General features: G+C 37.5%; 2 protein-coding genes, 2 long non-coding RNA genes and 1 other non-coding gene across 8 annotated transcripts in view; 2 read left to right on the top strand and 3 right to left on the bottom strand.

Moving 5' to 3' along the window:
- The window catches only part of LOC117226248 (organic cation transporter protein), a 190695-nt gene extending 181005 nt beyond the window's left edge, over window positions 1-9690 (bottom strand). Inside the window, exon 1 of the mRNA XM_076523350.1 lies at window positions 9557-9690. The gene's annotated coding sequence lies outside the window, so the exon portion shown is untranslated. The remainder of the gene's footprint in view (window positions 1-9556) is intronic.
- Sesn (Sestrin) overlaps window positions 1-21605 on the top strand; it is a 296174-nt gene that overhangs the window by 63217 nt on the left and 211352 nt on the right. For all 4 annotated transcript variants that reach the window (XM_076523347.1, XM_076523346.1, XM_076523348.1 and 1 more), the window contains exons 2-5: window positions 578-754; window positions 2831-3305; window positions 4082-5261; window positions 7594-7659. In XM_076523347.1, coding sequence (XP_076379462.1) covers window positions 3055-3305; window positions 4082-5261; window positions 7594-7659 — 1497 coding nt within the window. In that variant the 5' untranslated portion in view covers window positions 578-754; window positions 2831-3054. The remainder of the gene's footprint in view (window positions 1-577; window positions 755-2830; window positions 3306-4081; window positions 5262-7593; window positions 7660-21605) is intronic.
- On the bottom strand, window positions 7435-7507 carry TRNAK-CUU (transfer RNA lysine (anticodon CUU)). The gene has a single exon. It is a non-coding gene; the product is annotated as a tRNA-Lys (tRNA).
- LOC143259785 (uncharacterized) lies at window positions 9616-10848 on the top strand. Its single transcript, XR_013033789.1, has 2 exons — window positions 9616-9726; window positions 10396-10848. It is a non-coding gene; the product is annotated as an uncharacterized LOC143259785 (long non-coding RNA).
- On the bottom strand, window positions 18912-21605 carry LOC143259783 (uncharacterized). Its single transcript, XR_013033787.1, has 4 exons — window positions 21251-21605; window positions 20722-20809; window positions 20075-20640; window positions 18912-19985 (listed from the first exon to the last, which is right to left on the bottom strand). It is a non-coding gene; the product is annotated as an uncharacterized LOC143259783 (long non-coding RNA).

Raw genomic sequence — 21605 nt, 5'->3', positions numbered from 1 at the left:
TTTTCCAGCAGGACAATGCTAGGCCGCACACGTCTTTGTCCACTCAGCAAAAATTAATGGATATTGGTTGGGAATTGATGTTACACCCACACGACGATGACGCTGTAAAATCTCACGTAACTCAGTTTTTGGCCGAAAAGGATCAGACTTTCTACGAGCGTGGAATTTTCAAGTTGTCAGAGAGATGGCAAAAGGTCATCGAACGAAATGGGAAATACATTACAGATTAAACTTCGTTCCAAGTAAAAAGAAATTTTTGTTTCATTGAACAAATCGGCAATTACTTAGTTGCCAACCCAATATCTTAAACAAATCTCCCTTCGTTATGCACATGTACCTCCATATCATCGTGCTTGTACACAATACCTCTCACAGTCAAAAGTCACTGAAATTTCTATTCGTTGTTAGTGAACCCAAGATATAACACTCGAGAAGTACCTGAACGTTCAATTCAGAGGGCTGTTCGAACTTCAACAATTCTTCTATTTAGCGCTCCGCTGCACTGTTTCCGATTTACCAAATTCCACCTTTATCCGGGTTTGCATCGTGCTCAATGCACTACCTTCGTTTGTTGCAGACGTCCCATGGATTAACTCGACGACAGTGAACCCCACGGAACCAAGGACAGCCCACCCCAACTGGAAGCACATTCGGAGAACTCACCAGCGAGGAGCTTGCGTTACGATGTAATGAACAATGTAACACGTTGCCGTTGAATCAAACAGCAACAACAGCCGCGAGCAGCAACTACTCGGTTAGTACAACAGGGGACGAAAGGAAACAACCGTTGGACGGTCTGCGCGACCGTTCGGTTTCTTAACCCTTAAATGCATGATTTTTTGTTTTAAATTTTAAAAAATCGTTTTTTGTAGGAATGTAGTCATAGGTTACGTAAAAAATAAATAAAAAAATCTAGGTAATAATATTGAGTATTTATTTTGAAAAAAAGTTGTATGTAGACTTTTGGCAACAATATGCGTTTATTACTAAAATTATTGTAGACGTAAACAAATGGTCATGTATTTATATTATCTATTAGTATAGGAATTTTCACGTTATTTATAAACGAAATGCAGCAAAGCAATTGCGATTTTTGTTGTGACACAAAGCAACCCTGCATTTGATGCACTCAGTCCGTGAAACTCGAAAAAAGAAAATATCTCTCCAAGTAACACATCGTAGGTTATCACCCACCACATTCAAATGTCAAAAAACATATAACTTACTCGCCAAAATTAATGTCAAGTCTTTTATTTCACACATGGTCTATTGTCTATTGTTATCAACGTTCGTAAACGCACCTACTCAGGTTTTTGAATAAAATTAAGTGGAACTGGAATGTAGACAATTGACAACAATATGCATTTAAGGGTTAATAAATAAGAGCCTTACCTTTACAAAATATTGTTTGTTTAACGAATACACCAAAATATTTCTAAATAATCCACTTCCAAAAGTACGTAAATGAACCCGCTATCAAAAATGCGCGCCAATTGGTATAACGTCAGAAAGATACAAATATTGAAGTCAAATGTCATTATTTTAGTTACTTTTTGATAAGTCAATGGACAAAGGAATCACTGCCATTCAGCCAAATGTATCGATATCAAAACTGTTGTCGGGTATCCGCGCAAAAAGTTATTGATTCATTTTTGGGACTCTATGCATTTAAGGGTTAAAGAAGCTCGAGGTGTCCCCGATCGATCGATTTTCTTTCGGAGGTTCGCCTGTCACGATCGCACCCAGCTTTCTTTTTCCATCGATCCGTCGTCGACTGCCCGCCGGGTACGAAGTCGCTAAATCGCTAAGCGATCACTCGACAGTCGGCACAGCCTACTTTCTATCGTCTTGGAACGGTTGTTGAAGCACACCGACAGTAAAATCCACAAGAAACGAGTTTTACTAGCGATTTTCACGGCGAAACGCGACGAAACGACCGTCATTACTCGCGGTCCTTTCCTTTTTCCTCAGCACCCTTTCGTTCCTGGACCGACCCGTCTACCGAACGAAAATCCGTGAATGCGCGTAAAAGTTGATCGACCGTGATACAATCGATCGTTGCTGGGCCAAGCGATTCATTCAATGCGTCGGGACGAGAGGGATATCCCAAGGCGATCTATGCCAATTCTTGCGTCTTGTTGGCCGAAGGTTTTACGGTTCGCGGCGATTCTTGTAATTTGAGCATCTTCTACTTAAACTGGTCGCGCAATAAGATACAAACAAATTCGGCGGAAAAATTCGACTATCGCGTGTACAAGCAACAATTCAATTTTTAATTTTATTAATGCATAATCATAACAAGTTCAAGTAGATATTTAATTCTCAATCGAATGAATGATTAACATTTTATATCGTACAACAACAAGTCGGACTCGTGACAAAGATTTCATACATAATCCACTAAATACGAACGCTTTTAGAACGAATTCAGGGAAATTATTCAAGACGAGAAAGTCCTATTCAACGCAGTTGTGAGAGAAATCGTAGTGTAAAGGGTTAGCTATTACAATCCGTTTTATTGAGGAATAAATACACGAGTACCTACAGAATTATCAAATAGATACGTGACATTATTTTCCATGAACGAGCTTTCTCTGTAACGTATTTTTGTTTCATTGTTACAATTTCAATGTCAAGCAAACAATAATTGTGCTAATAATAATTTGCTACAAGTATGCATCAAATAGAGCAAATTTATTTCGTCTGTGAACTAACAAATAACAATTAACGATATAGGCTTTGAATCAGAAACTGATTATTATTTTTGTGTCATTAAGCATTGATCTTATAAAACTCTGTTTCTAACGATCCCCTTGGTTTGTATTTCCAGTTTTATTGTTGTATCCGCGAGAGCCGGATCAGTTCATAAGGAAAGGACTTCCACGTGCCAACGGGTTTATATCGCAACGGTTAGTTTCCATAAAATCTTATCGAGAGGCAAAGCTGCGAGGCACAGTGGTGTCGACGGGGGACGCCGGACCCAGTCGAGGGTTAATTAAACTTAGAAACGAGTGAAATATAGACGAGAAATATCGAGGCGAAAAGTGAAACGAGATGTACAGGGATCCGAACAATTCCTCGGGAAGCGGCACCTCCACAAAGGGCGACGAGGTCGAGATCGTTAGCAGATTTTTAGCGCCTTTATGCGCTAGAGATGAGACTGCCAGAAACATCGCCTTGGCGGCGGCCCGGAACACGGTCGAGGGATGGCTCGGTGGGGTTGGCAGTCCGAATCATTGGGATGACGCCGGCGAGATGGAGGACGCCGAGACTGTCGGGGGAAAGTTCAAGAGCCAGGATGGCAGGTGAGTGTCGCTATCTAGAAACGCTGCTGCTTTCGACAATATACATAGCTACCATCTACATAGATTGTTTCAAAAATCGTATACAGTAGTCCGCGAAGATATTAAGAAATTTGTTAGGGCATAATTTTGATTTCAAATCATAGTAATCTCTACGAGGGGAGCAAGTAGGTCTACATAACTAGATAGTTCATAATAATAGGAGTTAAGCTGCATCAATCATGTATGAATATATGAAGAAATATTATTTTACTTTGCTAGTTTGTATAATGGAACGATCGAAATTCAATGACACATTAATAAAAATAATCCTCTTTTATTTATATATTATGCTTAACTGCTTAAATATATATGAATCATTAATGGCTACAGAAAGTGTGACTGCATAAAATTCTAATTTTTGCTGTTTAAATGTATAAGTATTGAACAAATTAACAGTGTACAAATACTTTTTAAATATATACACGGTATAAGGATCCGTTGTTGCACAAGAGAGATATGGATAGTTTACCTAATGATTTGAGAGTCCCCAAACAACATTCTTTTTTATATCATGTGTATGCGGACGCTACATGTAAGAACAGGGTGATTAAATTCTATTCGATGTATTCCGCACCATATACAAAAAGACGTTAAACAACCAGAGAAAACCCGCAAGAAACACTCCGGACACAGCTGAATATATCCCATTCTGAATACATATATCCTTACAAATTTTCTCGCGTTATGTCCGGGTACTGAAAGAGCTAACCAAGGACTCCGTTACGTTTCATGCGAAGATACGACATGGGGATCGAGCGGTCGCCGACCAAGTCCGCGCCAAAGAACGTGCAGCCCCTTCATCCGCAGCAGTTGCTGCAGGACACGTTTAGGACGGAGGGTTTCTTCCCCCAGAGCGTCACTGAGAACCCAGCGTTCCTGGAGGACAGCAGCCTAGAGTGCTCGGAGACGTATCCGTTGGGCTCGTTCGACTGCGTTGACGGCCGGCTGGTCAACGAGACCAGCTATGGCACCCCGAGCGATAGGAGACGGTACGACGTGGACAGCTACAGGTCCGGGCACTCAACGTCGTCCGACGAAGGGAAAGGCTTCAAGATCGAGTCGCAGGACAGGTGCCAGAGGTTCAAGGACACGTCGGAGACGCGTTTCGGCTCGAGCAGCGAGAGCGAGAGAAAGTACATCGGGTCCTCTTCTAGCGAGAGGCTGAACGACGTCTGTCTGGAGGACAGATCCAGGACGAAGAACTACGTGAAAGTGAAAGGAGCGAAACAGAAGCAGCTGGAGGATGACGAGCTGGACTCTGACACTAGGATCTACGGGAAGAGCCCGAAGTTCGACGACAACTTCGGGGCGAACTTCGACCGTAGGAGCTTGAACTTCTCCCGACCGAAGGGTGACCTGTTGGCACGCGATCGCAGGTGCTACGACAGCGCGGACGACGTCTCTTTCGACGAGACCGAGATCACGATCAGACACCGCGATGGTGTGGTGTTCAATACGCTGGACGGGTTTGAGAACGAAAACGCGAACGACATTTATCACAGACAACCAGACGATAACCGCGCCGAGGACATGAAGTTGGAGAACTTCGAGATCTATCCGTGCGACGAGGAGTGTCTCGATGATCGTCAGCGTCGTCAGTGTACCGAGCAGCCCCAGGACTATTTGCGGAAGAACGACGAGAGGAAGTTCAGCGCTGGCCAGATCAAGAGACCGCTCTCGCAGGACGAGGATGTCTCTTCGAAAAGCGGCAGGATCCTCGAGAGCCCAGACGTCACCCCCGGAGACGTCGGCAGGATGCTCAATCTCGGGAACGCTCTGGATGGGCCCAGACAGGCTCAAGCCAACAAGTACTTGAGTCTGGTCACGCTGCATCTGCCGGTGATACTCAGGCTCAGCGTCAACTGCCCCTTTCAGAATGTAAGAATCAAGTGCGCCGAGATCCTGGAGATGGTCAAGGTTAGTACCTGCATTCCTGCTTTTGTTAACACGTTTACACTAAACATACCACTGTCGATCACATGATTCGTTTCAGACTTCTTGTTTTATAATTATTGATATTGTAAAGCAGCTTTTATTGCACATTGTATTATACAGATTTTGAAACATTTATAAATGAATACGAGCTTATCATTATTAAAAGCCAACACATGCTAGTCACTTTTAGGTATCGATACGTTTAATGTTAAGTTAACCAGAAAGTTAAAATCTATCCTAGTGGACGATATGCTAACCCTTTTGCATCGTAAACATTCTACGATTAGCACTAAGAATGTTCGACAAAGACAGATATTATTAGTTTAATTTTTGACATTTGAACTACAACTACAGCTAACAGAAATGTGTCCTGAAACAAATTGTGTCTTTCAGACACTTTTCATTTATATTTATTATTCAATATACTATTTAAAAGCACAACTGTCATTCTATTATCTAATGTTTCTTCAGTATCCATAATATATGTAATATGAATCTTGTGCTGTTGTTTTAATTCATTTCGTAGAGAGAAAAATAATGTCCAAAAACTTGGAACTTATAATATTAACTCTAGTAAGACTTAACTCTGACCGAACATTTTTAATTGGCCTTCCAGTCGAGGTGTTAGTAAATTAACGATCATCGAGCTTTGGCTAAGAGCTTTTGAAAGACTAATTGTAAGTCATTTAAGTGGGGAACTGGGACTGGTCAGTCCTTCGAACAGCAGTTTCGCCAAAATTAAATATATCAAAGCCATGAAAATGACTTTAAACGTTATTATGATTGCAATACTTTGGAAACTCTAGTTGAAAAGGAGTTAGTAGAAATTTTGAGTTAAAGAGGCTTTTATTCATTTTATGCAGATCTGTTCGAATATTTCGCAATATGCAACTATTTACAAATAGCAAACGATCTGGTGATAGTTATTCTAGAGTTCCTCATAAATAAATGAACGGAGCGTCCGTGTAATTTTGTGCAACAGTTATTTTTACTTCCTGTGAGATCGGAAATAACATATTCACAACATACAATTCTTTCTGGTAGTAGTTTTCTCATATATCCTAATTTCGAAAGGACCAACATTTATATTAATGAAGTTGTTTTAACTGTCTATTTACGGAACGAATCTGTACCGTAGTCTAAAAATACCACAGCTTTATACCGGCAATGTGTTTAGAGCGGATTCAGCTTATTAGTCGAATGCTGCGAATCAAACAGAAATACAGTGACTTGTACAGATATATGTATCAGTTAGACTTTCATAGGGAACGGCAAACAATTGTAATGCTAATATATCTTTACAATATTAGCAACTTGTTATAACTATCATTGCATAATTTTTATTTCAAATTTTTTGTGAAATATGGCCTAATCTATTGGACGTGAATCAATGATATACTTCTATAATCGATATAATTTATTCATTAACTGGTTATTCTATGCAGTTCTAAATACTTTCACGTGTATTCTAAGCAACAATGCGTTTCTACAATCGATATAATTTATTCATTAACTGGTTATTGTATGCAGTTCTAAATACTTTCACGTGTATTACAAGCAACAATGCAGCTTGTGTCAGTGGCTTGATAATTTGCAAAAAAGATTTCCATTGAAAGGTGTATGGAATTATATTCATCCATAATCAATTTGATTTCAGAACTATTACAATACTTAATAATTTGTTTTACTGAAATAATAGAAACACATTTTTAAGGATTTCTTTTGCAATAATTACATAGTTTATTCACCACGTATCGAGTAAATATTATAATTTCATATACTTAATATAAAATCTAATGCAGTTAAGAGATGAAATTGTTTTGCTCTAATTGTACGGGTTGTGGCCACACGAATAGTATAACTGAACAGGTGATTCTAGGTGTAAAAGTGATTCAAACAAAAGCGATAACATTTTCTGTTTTCGAGAAAATCGAGATTGAAAATTCTTCAATTTGTCGTGCTTTAGAAATAGTATTTACAAGAAGATTTTATTTTATTTATCGCTCCCTATGCGATCGTATCTTCCGTCCAGTCCCAACCTATATAAATAATTTTCAGTAATATATCACGTTCCTTTTTCACGTTGTGAAAACGAAATGGGTCTAGAAGTAATAAACATTAATTTTAAGTTAAAAATGTAGAAAAAAAAAATGACCGCCCAACGTGGGGCTCGAACCCACGACCCTGAGATTAAGAGTCTCATGCTCTACCGACTGAGCTAGCCGGGCTGTTGGAAGTTTGTTTAATTTAATGTTACATCACAGCTTGGTGGTAAGAAAATTGCTCAAAAAGGGAAACGTTGGTCTTTTTTCAGGATAGAGGACTTCCGGTCCCAGTGCCGGCTTTCGATGGACCTAGCATCTTCGTTCCTACGTCTGAGGTAAGTACACTTTGCAATACGTCCTGTATCTATTACTATTTTTATTAAATGTTGCAATGTTTGTCTTCCTTTCATGGAATTCAATTACCTATAATTAAATTATCTACTTGTTGTACTGTCAGATGTATGAAATATCTCAGAGTTTGGAGTCACAGCGTAATCTCATGGAACGTTTTGGTAGTGACATAACGTTTTTCCGTGTAATTATGAACGTTCCTGTAATCATTGAAAAACGACAGGACCAGAATAATGAAATTATCGTAGTCAATGTATTATAATATGGGACACATTGAATTGGCGCTCGTAGCGTCGATAAGGTTCGCTCGGCGATTGATAGACGTCGGTAAAAGCGAGTCTCACGATTGGTTGGAAAGAGAACGATGGCATGGATTGGTTCACATTTACTTGTCCCCTGGTAGCCTTCAATTTAGTTTAATTAAGAACAATTACGAGCTTTTTGCGGCTGCTGTATCCTTGATAGGACAAGCGTATCCTAAGTCTGTGCAACTCGTCAGTTAAAAGAGACCTCCATTACCGACCGTTCTGTTATTTTCCAACATAGTGCACACAGTAATCATCACAGTTTAATCATAGATGGAATCTCCACGATGAGACACGAAACTTTGAACGATATATTTATTGAATTATAATTATCAAATTAAAACAGGTCTTTTTGAATTTCTAATTTGGTTTTCAGCAATTATACATATACATCGGCAATTGCATTTTGACGTTTTTAAGTACAGTTTCTACTTATAGCAGGGCCATCATCATTTTTGGCAACAGTTAACAAATTACCATAGCAATTACGAGATGATTCTAGCGATTTCACATAGATGGCGCTGAAAATATGCTGGTAACGCGCGAATATTCGCATTAAGTAAACTTGCGATAAATTGTAACATGAAATACGTATGTAGTTAATCCAACTGTATTTTCTTTGCCTTGTTTAGCACATAGTGTAATAGATTCATTTATCTTGAACCCGCGAGTCTTTATCGAAACTGATCGCGTAAAAATTTTCTCTGATAAGATACTAGATATCACTGTTACAAATTTTTGTTAACGGAAACGGTTGTCTGTTATCGTAAATATACACTTGCGAATCGAGTATTACTCGAGTTTCGCTACTTCAGCGGAAATCTTGTTTCATACATCTGACAAAATATGTATGTGTGTTTTATATGCATATAAAATAAGGTAAAGCAGCCTCTGCCAGTACGTCTCTGCTGTGTTTCTTTAATTTCTATTTAAATCAATTTGGTGAACACAATAAGTGTATGTTCTTCGACGTTTCATGATTCGACTATTTTCCCGTGGATCTTTCGTTTCCGTTTCGTTTATGTTTTGTGAATATTCGTCGAGTAATGGTGACAAGGTAAGTATGAAATAAGGTACCTTATCGTTTTTCACGTGTAACGTGCACTCACACAACAGCTCTGTTCCAAAATTGTTCCCTCTAGGTCTTTACAATGTTTTATCAAATTTGCAGTCGTACTTAGCGTTAGACAGCGGTTAACGAATCTTTTTGCCGATGTTACAATGAGCATATGTACTTACATACACATAAACGTTCTATTAAATATTTATGTTTATAATTTCACTACGGATTCTTATGCAAGTTTCTATTTTTAGAGGTCTTTTTATAGAAGTTATAACACAGAATTTTATATCGTTGTTTAAGAGAAGCTTTACAGTCGAGATGAAGTAAACGAAAAATTTTGTTTCTCCTTCAAGAGTAATAATACACAAAAAGGCGATGCAAAAATTGCGTAGTGACCCGATGTTAAAGTTACTTCAATTTAGAAGGGACTGCACTTTCAGGAGAAGTATACAGAGAAAGCACTTTTCAAATCAGAAGGGACTGTATAATTTATATGTTTATTAAACAACTTACATGAAATCGCTTCCTTCGCTTCGTATTCGCAGATATTGATGAAAATGTGCTGCAGATTGTGAATTTCTTGTGCGCGTACCATCCCTGCGACATTTAATTCCAAGTCGTTGCTTTTTCGTTCGAGCAATCAACGCATACTTCGTCGCAATCGGATGGAACGAAATTACACAGTGAGAAAGCAATTACAGCTTCCCGCATTTTGGAAAAAGAACGATCACCATTTCATAATCGTGTGTCCATGCGCGCAAACATCATGCACGAGTGTGCTTGGCACGCTAGCGAACGAAACAGAAACATTTTCGACGAGACATTTTTCGTGATTTCAATGTGGACGCTTCGCACTCCTGCCAAACAATCTATAAAATCGATTCGCGAAACAAAAATGGTCTCCGGACAATGTAAACGCTTCCCCCGAACTGCTTAGAAGTGCCTTTGGCGCGGCGACGTACAAATTGCACTTGACAGAACCAGTTCTTCGGTCATGTGGAATATCAAAGAATAATCATCCACGTGTAATTCGCTGCTTAAATATTCAGCATCTAATTTCACGCGTCCGCGTGATTACGTCACACGATAGCTTGCTGCTTTAACTGGGCAATGCTTTGAAGAGAATGAGATTCGAATGTAATTCTTTGGAACAATTTTCGGTATACATAATTGCTTTAACGAAATCCATTTTTTGAGACAGCTACATACAAAAAAAAAATGATTGCATAGATTACATATGAGTAATGCTTACAAATGTACAAAACTATGTAAAACTCTGTAATGTAATTACGTAGAAATTTTCGTTTTATCGAACTTCGTCCAGATCGGTGATACATACCACTTTGTTTCAGACTTACTTCATCTTCGTGGAACAGGTATTTAATCCGTAGCATGTAAACGCCACTCAAACCAAAGAAACAGATGCTGAAACTCGGCCACCTGAAGGGTCGAAACACACTTACATGCCAGGGTCGTGCTTGCATCGTGCTAGGCTAACAGTGTTCACATTAGCCGCGCGAGCATCGTGCCACAGGCAGGACCGATGAAATACTAAATGAACCTCGGCACTCGAGTGTCTTAGACCGAGATTCGACGTTCGCCTTTGTACTTTTCCGAATGTAGAAAAGGTCTGCGAACGAAGGATAGATAATAACGCAATGTGTTACTTTTTTACTTTCTCTTAATGGGACCATTACCAACGCAATTGTGAGCTTTTTCTGAAAATATAAGACCAAACACGATGTAATTTTTGTAAGATTATATTAATTTTTATGAAAAATATAAATATACTTTTTATATTAGTATTAATTTGAATATTTTAGGAAACCAGTGAAACGTCATCTGAGACGAAATTATTATTTTTGTAGTTTATACTCTCTCCGTATCGAAATGATCGTCTGATTTATAAATTTGCAATCAAATAACATACGCCGTTTAATCATGTAAAATAAAAATTAAATAAATATTCATTATACCCGTACAGCTGTATCATACTTAGTAAATTATGACTTGAAATTAATGATAGGGCAAGTGTAAAACATTATTCTTTAAAATGGGACAGTCGTTTCGATACAAATCATTTATGCAAATGGGACAGTCACTTTGATACGGAGGGAATAATAAACAATTAATATTGATCACACTTGTGAGTACCAATTTAGTTGAGTTTCAATAACCTCATCAGCGATCCAATAATAAGTATATACGTTGTCTTAAACGATACAATTATGCTTTTTCAAAAATGTGTCATCATTACGAATTCAGACTACTTTACCAATGAAATCTTGTGTTTGCAGAGCAATGAATATGTTACGCGTAAATTCGTTCGTTAATAAAATTATTGAAAGTAAGATGAACTGGTACACAGAAGTGTGATTACATCACATGAGTTTTTTTATTCTTTCTGTCATTTCAAGTAATAGCAAAATTTAAAAAAAAAGCATTACAGTCATTTTCTAGTAGACTATCCCACTATCATTTAAAAAAATTTCTAATCTCTCGTTTAGTCCAACTTCTAAAAAATATACTGCCTTTTAAAGAGTGTTCACTCAATTTTGTCCATTTTAGAGTCTTTGTGTAAATGAATGTTACATAAAAATTTATATTTTATTGTACCATTTAAAATGTATTTTTTTAAACGAATAACCGGCTATACATCATAAAGTAATAAACAATATAAAAATCTTGTTGCACATACATTCTTTGCATTGTGTGATAGTTGTCGACGACACTAGAACGAAAGATTGCGCACTCTGTCCACATCGTACCAGTTCCATAGTTCCGTCTCGCTTTGTTTTGATACAGCGGGAGAAGCAAGCCTGGACCGGGATTGCCTGCCAGTGTGAACACATTTGGACGGTGCCGGTGTCACGGGGACTTCTGATCGGAATCGCCAACGAGATAGGTGTTGCATGACTATTCACGTCCTTAGACTTAAAATAATGCACTACACTACTGGCTCTTGATGCGGTTTAGAAAGAAGCTGCACCTATATCGAGGTCGAAACAGTTACGAGCGTTTATTCTAGTCGTTCGGGGCCTCTTATAGTGTAGTTTTGGTGAATCCAAGGTGGGGCTTGGTTTCGATAGGGAAGAGTAGTTTTCCTTGTAAATAGGTAACGGAGTCTTCCTCGTGGGATGAGTCAGTTGGAGATACGGGACCTGTAAGGGTCTTCTTTGTAGATAACGGATTATCTACCGATTATCTAGGGGGTTCCTTGTATGTATGCGATACGTCAAGGAATGAGTCTTCCTTTGTAACACTCTAATGTAAATCAAATGAAAGAATGTCTCGGCCTTGGAGCACGATCCGAGCCTGGCATGTAAGTGTGCTTCGACCCGAACTCATCGTTTTGCTCCTGTAACGTGTCTCGCACTCATCGTAACAACAAAACATGGGTGAACATTACAGATTCGATCATCGGATACGCTACTTATAGCCCTTGCGATCCGATTTTTGATTTTCCGATTGCAAAACTTATCGTTGTTAGACTGCGATTCTTCGTTCTCCATTCGTGGGTGACATTAACGTTGCGACGCGCGATTAAAACTATTAATCCTTCATTAGGGTCACAATTGATTCGATTTCATTTTATAGCCAAAGTTGAATTTTTCATATTCTTACTATTTTACAAATTAGCTAAGAATAAGATATTAATGGAGCGTTTATGTATGTATGTGTAATTAGATTAACTAATTTTGTTGCACTTTTTATTAAGGGTTTACAATAATTAGTAATTGTTTATTGAAATTACTTTAGAGTTTTAAAAAGAAACAGGATAAATAAACTACAAAATTTAAGTTTTCACGATTTATGGTTTACTTTTTCTGTTCACAACATTTTTGTTCAGTATTTTTGATTGCAAAAAGTCTCCTGATAAACCGTTACGTGTTACTAGTTATTTTAAAAAAACTTAACAAGAAGTAAATGAACAATATAGAAACAACAAATACACTAGCGCTGTAGTAACTTGCGAAATTTCAATATCTTTGATGGTTAATAAACTTTTCAGTAATACATATTGTATTTTGTAAAATCGTTATATGAATCTCTTGAATTCTAATCATTAACTTGGCATTTCATCAATGGCATTGGCCTTATCACTTTATTATGTAACTTTTTTTTATAATCTTATTATATCTCATGAGTACATCAAACGCGATTATTTTATGCATGCAATAATCAGTCTTTGAATAAAAACAGATTTCCATAGGTCGACATCCAACGGAAATTTGCAGCTATACTTTGAAATTAATTAGTGTTACGCAATCTAACTATTTTGTAGTATACTCGTCGTGTGTAAAAATTTGCTGTTTAAATTGCAATTTTAACGATAACTACATCTTAAAAGTAAATTTTAAGGTATTTTGAATATTTGGAGATCGTGACAAAATGAAACGAACAAATAAAAAAATATAAATAATTATTGTGAAAAAACTTATACAGTGTCTAGGTTAGATAGCATACTCGTCATCCCTCACAGTTTGCGACACATGTTAGTTTGCACACTCTTCAAAGGAGTTGTAATAGCTAACTAGTTAAATAGAGAAAATGCTCGTATCTACACGATCAAGCATTGTCTATCATTACTTCTGTGAAAAAAAGAAACAGATCAGAAAACATTCAAATTTGATTGAGAACAATAGGAAACAACAATTGTCTCCCCTGTAATTATATGTCAATGAGGTCGGTGAGGTGAAAAGTGGTAAGGAGGATGCACGAGTTCCGGATCGGTGCAGGCCATGTGTTCGTTCAGCGGAATTTAGCCGGCGCTGCATCGAGCCAAGTTCAGACTGCCCTGAATTTCTAACATGGTACACGATTTCTGCGGTGCCTTGGAGTGCTGCCCAAAGTTTGCTGAGAAAGTGTCACGAAGGGTGAGGATGCGAGGAGGGCTGGCTCTCGGGAATCCTGGTCAGGTCATACCAAGCTGTAGCTCGATCCAGCGACCGCAAATGGCTATAAGCGTCGCGTACACAGGCTCCATTAAAGATCTAATTGAATCCCCTGCGAACGGTTTTCCTTCCCCGACGACCTCTGGCCATCCGGCTGCCCGGATACACCCAAAATTGTATTTTCATTGGGCGTTTTCCAATATTTGCTCGCCGCGACCGCCAGAAATTTCGTTAGCACCGTTCGATCGGTGATCGTATTAACTCTCCCTCTCTCTCCCTCTGTCTCCTCTCTCTCTCCCTCTCTCCCTCTCTCTCTCTCTCTTTCTCTCTCTCCCTCTCTCTCTCTTTCTCTCTCTCCCTCTCTCTCTGTCTCTCTCTCTCTTTCTCTCTCTACCTCTCTCCCTCTGTCTCCTCTCTCTCTCTCTCTCTCTCTCTCTCTACCTCTCTCTCTCTGTCTGTCTGTCTCTGTCTGTCTCTCTCTCTCTCTCTCTCTCTCTCTCTACCTCTCTCTCTGTCTGTCTGTCTCTCTCTCTCTCTCTCTCTCTCTCTCTCTCTCTCTCTCTCTCTCTCTCTGTCTGTCTGTCTCTGTCTCTCACTCTCTGACCATGCCTTTGATCTGCGATACGTACTTATAATCCCGGGTCGTTGACTTCTTTCTATATATCTTCCAATTGCTCGAGTGCTGTTCGGCGTCGCCAATTTGATGCGAGTCCACGTGCATCGCAATAACGCATCGTAGCCACTGACAGTATCACTATTGTACAATCCGAAGCACAACGATGTCTGGCCGTTTATTAATGTCATTCTAGACCAGCAAATTGACTAACGCGTCTTTCAACTAAACTTCACGAGCCGAATTAACGCTGAGTTGTTTATAAGGCAATTGCAAACAGCAGAATATTATTTGTCAGTTTTAGTCTTTGATATTATCGAACATTGCTTCATTTTTTGACTCTCGATTTCTTTTTTCTATTTTTGGTCTTATTCCCCAAGTCATAACATTTCATTCGAAATTGCTATGTGCACAATTTTGTAATAATTTAGACGCAATTGAAGTTTAAAAATGTTAATGATCTAATTTCGTTTTTAAAACGTAACTGCATTCCGTTATTTCAGGAACTGTTTAAACGTTTTTTATCCAAAGGCAATGCCGATGAGTGTTACGTGTTACTTCTAAAAAAATCGTAGACTAAATCTTCAAACATTTACCATTAAATCCAGTATATGATGCAGAATCTGACAAGAGGTAATATCTCGTGTCTAAACACATCGATTTCGGGGAAGTTTCTGTGAGAGTGTTAGTCTTCAGTAAAACGTTTGACATGTATTTCTTTTTATCGGTTATCATCGATATTGAAAACGTAAACACACAGCCCTGAAATTTGAAAATAAAAAGTACATTTGAGAGCAGTTTTGGAAAAACATTTGAGACGTATTGTAATGTGTCATCATCGATGATGGAAAAACGTCAAGAGATTACCTTAAAGTTGGGAATAAAAAAAAGTACATTTTGCTTCCGCCTTTTCAGCATCGATGATGGCCGATGAAAAAGATACTTGTGAAATGTTTTCCCGAAATCTATCTCCTTTTCTCAAAATCAGTATGCCTAGATATCCCAGTTTCAAACAAATTTTTGATCCTTATAGTTAAGGACCACCCCAATGTTTACCCACCGCTATCCAACAACATTCTCTTTAACCCTTTAATGCACAGTCTTTTTAAAAAAACCGGCCAAAAAAAACCAATTTTTTTTAATGTAAAAAAACACAATTTAGAACGTTGTCTTGGCAAGAAAATTACAAAAATACAAAAATAATCAAAATTTTTATTGCAATTTTGGATTTTGATAAATTATTATTATTGTTATTATTATTATTATTATTATTATTATTATTATTATTATTATTATTATTATTATTATTATTATTATTATTATTATTATTATATTTTATTTTATTTTACATTATATTTTAGTAAAATATATATTGAAAAATGAGCGAATCAGAATCTGAATATGAATACGCTGTCGGAAAGCGGCTCACAAGGAAGAGATAAGTCGTAAGTGATAAGTAGAAAAAGGATATATTTTATACTTGAATAAGTAAGTGTTATAGCTTACAATCCCACATATAAATGATAAATATCAATAAAACGATTGTTTTCTTTTGCTTTCACATCGTTATTTTCAATTCTCGATCGCATTCGAGTGTGAAAAATTATAGCAACATAAAGTACAACGCCGCTCGAATTATCTCGAGTGTGCACAGTTTGGCCAGTTTAGCGCGCCCGAGTTAACTCGAGCGTGCACGTTAAGGGGTTAATTTCGAGCATGCTCGCAACCGCAAGCAGACCAAAACCCGTCATAGAATTCTACGAAGGACGTTTTGTATCTCGCTATCATATACGACGTCGCTGAAAATATTTTCGCACCAAGGAGACAATAGCACGGCATATTCATTTTCTCGATGTTGTGTCGCGACATACTCGTTACACCGCGGAATTCTGGTTTCAAGTTGAGGAGACCACAAAGTCACGATTCAATTGTACGTAAAGTAAAACGAGTTCCGTGACGGTGAATAGGTTGATCCGGCATGAAACAAAAAGGAGAGACACGTAAAACTGTGTGTGTGTGGGACTGAAATAGTGAAATTTCTCATGTAAATCCTCTGCCAGCCGCGCAGTCCACGCTCGGTTTGTAAGCCCTCGCGTAAATAACTGCCTGCTATCACCGGAATACCCATGGAAATATTACTTTTGATATATATTTTCAGATACGAATCGACGATGCGTGAAATATGTGTTGTAATCCGTCTCCGCGATAAAACAATACAGGCCCCGCCATCAATTTTACACTTGTACTAGCTCAAGTTTCACGTAATTGTGGATTTCGACGTTTTAACTTTTGAGTTGTTATTTGAATATATTTGGTTGCGTTAGCGATATAGTGGTTATCACTAGACTGCGGATTTTTATGTAAAATAAGAATTGTCTACATTAATTGTAAGATGCATACGCATTTAATTTGTTTTCTTAATCATTTTAGTGAGCTGAAAACAACGCAACAATATTCTTAAATTCGTTGAATGTTCTCACTGTTTTACATCTACATACTTTTGTCATGTTTTTGAGGAAATTGTATTGAATGTAAGTTAAATAGAAATGCATTTCTCGTTCTTGTTCATGTCTTTACGTCTTTACATCTCTATGTCTTTATGTCTTTACGCAGTTTGATACCTTTTCTGATCATTTTTGTTATAAATGCATAAAATTTACAGCGCAGTTATCACAGTTACCTCTATTAATTCGTGCAAATGTTATTTTGCTTGCGTTGTTCCGTGATGTCCATTTGCCCTGATTTTGTAAAGACATTAAAATACAAAATGATTAACGCTAGATTTACGGAGCTTCTAGTTTATAAAAGTAACAATAAGACATTTATTCTGATTTTTAACGAGTGCTATTGTAATATTTGCATTTGCACGTCGTAAATGTATCTTCGCGAACTGAATAATCATAAATTAAATTGCAAATTTTGACGGGTTCCGTGAACCTAGTGTTAAAACTACCTCCGATAGTAATCTGACTTTTACAGGTCTTGTAAAAATGAGGATATCATTTGATACCTTGTTCTATGCTAACAGAAAAATTAAACATGTTATCAGTTAGCAATATTATGTAAATACAATCGGTTCTTGTTGCAGAACATGTATTTTCGGCTGACACACAATTGCTATTTGGTTATAATTAGACCGAGGAATTTTATGCAAAATGAAAATTGTAATACCGCTTACAAGAAAAATGATCGACTATACTTTTATTTATCGCTGTAATAATTTTCATCGTTTCCAATTTTACCTAACCATTTGTGCCATAAATGCATCGAATCTGCAGTCTGGTGATAACACTTGTCAGGAAAGAGTGCACCAAAGTATTGCACTGAAACGAATCTGTTTCGTCAATCTTTGGCTCTCGGTTATCATTTTTCTCCAAGCGATGAACAATACTTCTGTTGCTTTTAATGTATCGTTGGTATTGGACAAATATTTCGAACGTCATTGCGTTCTAATTGTTCTGTCGATAATTCGATGCTAGGCGTCTATATCGGCAGCGGTAATGGACAACCACGATAGGCGTAGTGCCGCGATAAGAAATTTTTCATTTAGTTGCCACATATTCGTTCCGATATTGATGCTGTCCAGAGCAAGGTTATCTTCCTCATTTATTATGTAAGCCGGTGTAACGAAAGAGTAGATTCCGCGATAGGACGAGGTTGTAATTTTCCGGAAAGAAAAGTAGGCATAAACGAAAAGATCTAATCCGGCTTAAAGAGAGGTTTCCGCTAATTATAGATGGTGCTACTACGTCTGCGATGTGGAATATGAGCAGCCGCATTGAAATTCCGGCTTCGTTAAAGCAGTTTGTGCTCGGACTTCAATTTAAATAATCTGCTTTGTACTGACCAGAAATCTGTTTAATTGGCTCGAGCTTCAAATGCGAACATGATTCAACGATATTTAAATATTCTTCAGCAAGTAAAATCATTGATATGCATTTGACATGTTCAAATTCGCAATCGTTGTGGCATTATTTTTTAGCTTGTCTATTATTCTTGGAGCTGCAGAAATATAACAAAATGAAATATGTTCTTCACGTATAAAACCAAAATGTTTGTTTCCTCGATAATATATTATATTAGAAAACATATTTATATATTATTTTATACTTTATATTCATCTTTGTCTTTACTGGCTTTTATTCTAATTTTTGATAATATATTTTAATAACGATATTATCTCAGATGTAAATAAAGAAAACCAAGAAGTACCTAAAAAGATCAGGATAGAAAAACTAAAATAAAAACGATCAATTTATATTTCTTTTAGCATTTTTCTACGATTTAAAGAAAGTAACTCAAAGTATATATAATTATCGGTTGAGAGAAAGAGAGAGAGAGAGAGAGAGAGAGAGAGAGAGAGAGAGAGAGAGAAATGAAACATGCAAGACCGATTTTTCTACTTTTATGAAATTTTGTTGAAATTGAAAAAGAAAAGTACTTCGGACTATTCAGTGACATATTATTATATTCGTCTCTCCGATTTTATATTTTCAACCAGTTCTGCACGCTTCTTTTCAGATATCTCGTTTGCCTTCGATACAAAACAAACGGAGCTGCACGGCCATCGGGCATTGTCTCCGATTTCTTCGCGGTATTGATACATTGTTTCCTCGTATTTCCGAGTCATTGGTCGTTACTGCTGACACGCCTTCGCATACGCAGTACATACACAGTTCCTTATATATACATACAGTTCCTTGTCTAATCTATAACAAGATAGAGCCGGGACTGGTCTTGTTGCCTATCAGCTTGACGTATTCTCCGGGTTAATTGCGATCTGCGGTCACGGAGAGGCCTATTTCCACCAACAGTTTCGATCGCTTGTCCGTTTCTTCGCGATTACTTGTGGTTTCGGGCTGATTGGTAAAAAAAAAGAACCACCGATTGGTAAAACACAATTTCCTGTTACAATCGCCATTCTTAGTCTTCGGCCGACCGAAATAGCTTTTCCTTCGCGTTATCTTTTCAGCCCGATTTCGATGATCGATGGAATCGCGATAGTCCCATCCGTTGTGGGATTGTTGTGAAAACGGGAATATCTAGGCCATCGAAGGCCGCTACCGGGCACCGTTGCCGGGATCCGTGGTGCTCCTCGAGTACATTCTCGAGTTCTCAAATTCCCTCGGCCCGCTTTATGAAAATTCTCGCGCGAATCCGTCCAACAATGCCGCGTCTATTTCAACGAGATCTTCAATAATACAATCCTTTATCTGATAAATTTTTGAATCCGTTCAGACGGCTCTTGCATCGATGCAATGTTCAAATTATATTCCTTTCGAACAGAACAATCGCTATTGTTCTGCTTCGAGTTGGAATTTTGCATTTCTATACAGCGATCATATACTGCAGGATATTATTTCACTTAGATATCGACGTATTCTGGAGAAAAGAAGTTACATGTTCGAAAATTGATCAAAAATATATTTCGTGTCTGAAATTGAAATTAAAATATGTCACACACGAGAAGCTTTACGTTTGAAACTATAAAAGGATATATTGTGGTTTATATTATGCACTTACAGTGTCAGCATTTTTGAGAATTCACGAGAAATTTTCTTATTTTCATACATTGATGATTCTCTTATGAAGTGTTGTACACATTCTTGATAAATAGGAAACCGTGTTTGCTTCTATGGTCTGATAACGTTCTCTGTCACGAGTTTACGGTCCATGGCAAAGTTCATCCAAAGTCATGTTAGGATTCTTGCCAATTCCGAGGGCTCCAAGCACATTTTGTAACTAACGCAGGTCGTTTGAACGAAATTGTAACATCGCTTTTAATTGTAGTTACTAAATTCACCTCCTTTCAATTTTGCCACATATAAAATCATCCATAAAAATATTTCTAACTCATTTTACAGATGTTAACAGTGCTTTCCTGCACTGTGGAATTTCAAGCCAAATAAATTATACAATGACGCACGTGGAAGTGTCGTGCTGTTTAATGAATTGTAAGTGGTAAATAGATAACTACTTCCAGTTCTAACAATCCATTCCTTGGCTGGCAAGTTGTCATGTTTGGAAAGCTTCTAATTCACTCGTCATTTATGTTATATTCAGATTCCTCTAACTAAACTTTTATTTCTCTATAACCATTCGAACAGAGAAAAATACACATTCGATACAAATAGAATACAAATAGAATAGGCTATCAATAGCGGTTTTACCCGTCACGATCCGATATGTATATCCCCGCCCGTTCTGAATACTGGATTCGTGTTATTTTCGGGATCTCGCACAGGATATTTTCAGGATCTACAAAATTTACAACCCCGTTATAATCTTTTCATAATTGGTCTAAACGACTTCAAGTTATATGGTAGAAGGACTAGTTTACTAGACAATGTCTACAAAATTTTCTTTTAAAATTGCAATTGATCGGAATGACACGTAAACTAAGAAATACCAGTTTTTCATCATTTTTTGACATTCGAAGTATTTCAAGTAAAAATCAATTTATACCTATTGTTTAATAAACTAGTCTTTTGAACATCTGCAAAAAATTCCGTTTTAACAATTATAAAATTAACATATATAAATATGTATGTATATTAACATATATAAAATTAACATATATATATATATTAGCAGTTAAATATATATGTATAGCGGCAGTTAATATATATATGTGTGTGTGACGGAATTATTTGCTCAGAGATTTGAAAAGTAATTTTTACGCTAATCTATTATTATTACTTTTCAATTTCGAGTTGATTAATTAAAATCCTTTAATTCTATGAAATTCTGAAGCTGTTGACGTGGCAAAGTGTTGAACGTGTTCGAGCACTTTCGCGAGTCAATGTACCTAACTCCACCTTCGAAACAGATGTGTCACCCGAATACTCGTGTCTCATTGGTTCGGATAACCGAGCCTCCACTGCGTTTCGATTTTCGAGGAGGGTTTTCCGTTTCGCGACTCGGTCGATCGCCGTGAAACTAGTTTCTTCCGATGCCGTTATCGCTTATCGCACGATTCCCAGCAGCGGCAGCTGTCGCAAGAGCCGGCATATTCTGATCGCGGCAGTAGCAGGACAAACCTGCTCTTGGCCCG

This window comes from Megalopta genalis, chromosome 6, assembly GCF_051020955.1.
Source record: "Megalopta genalis isolate 19385.01 chromosome 6, iyMegGena1_principal, whole genome shotgun sequence".
Lineage (NCBI taxonomy): Eukaryota > Metazoa > Arthropoda > Insecta > Hymenoptera > Halictidae > Megalopta > Megalopta genalis.
Note: the sequence above shows the minus strand (reverse complement) of the source record. Positions and strands in the feature narration are given on the sequence as shown.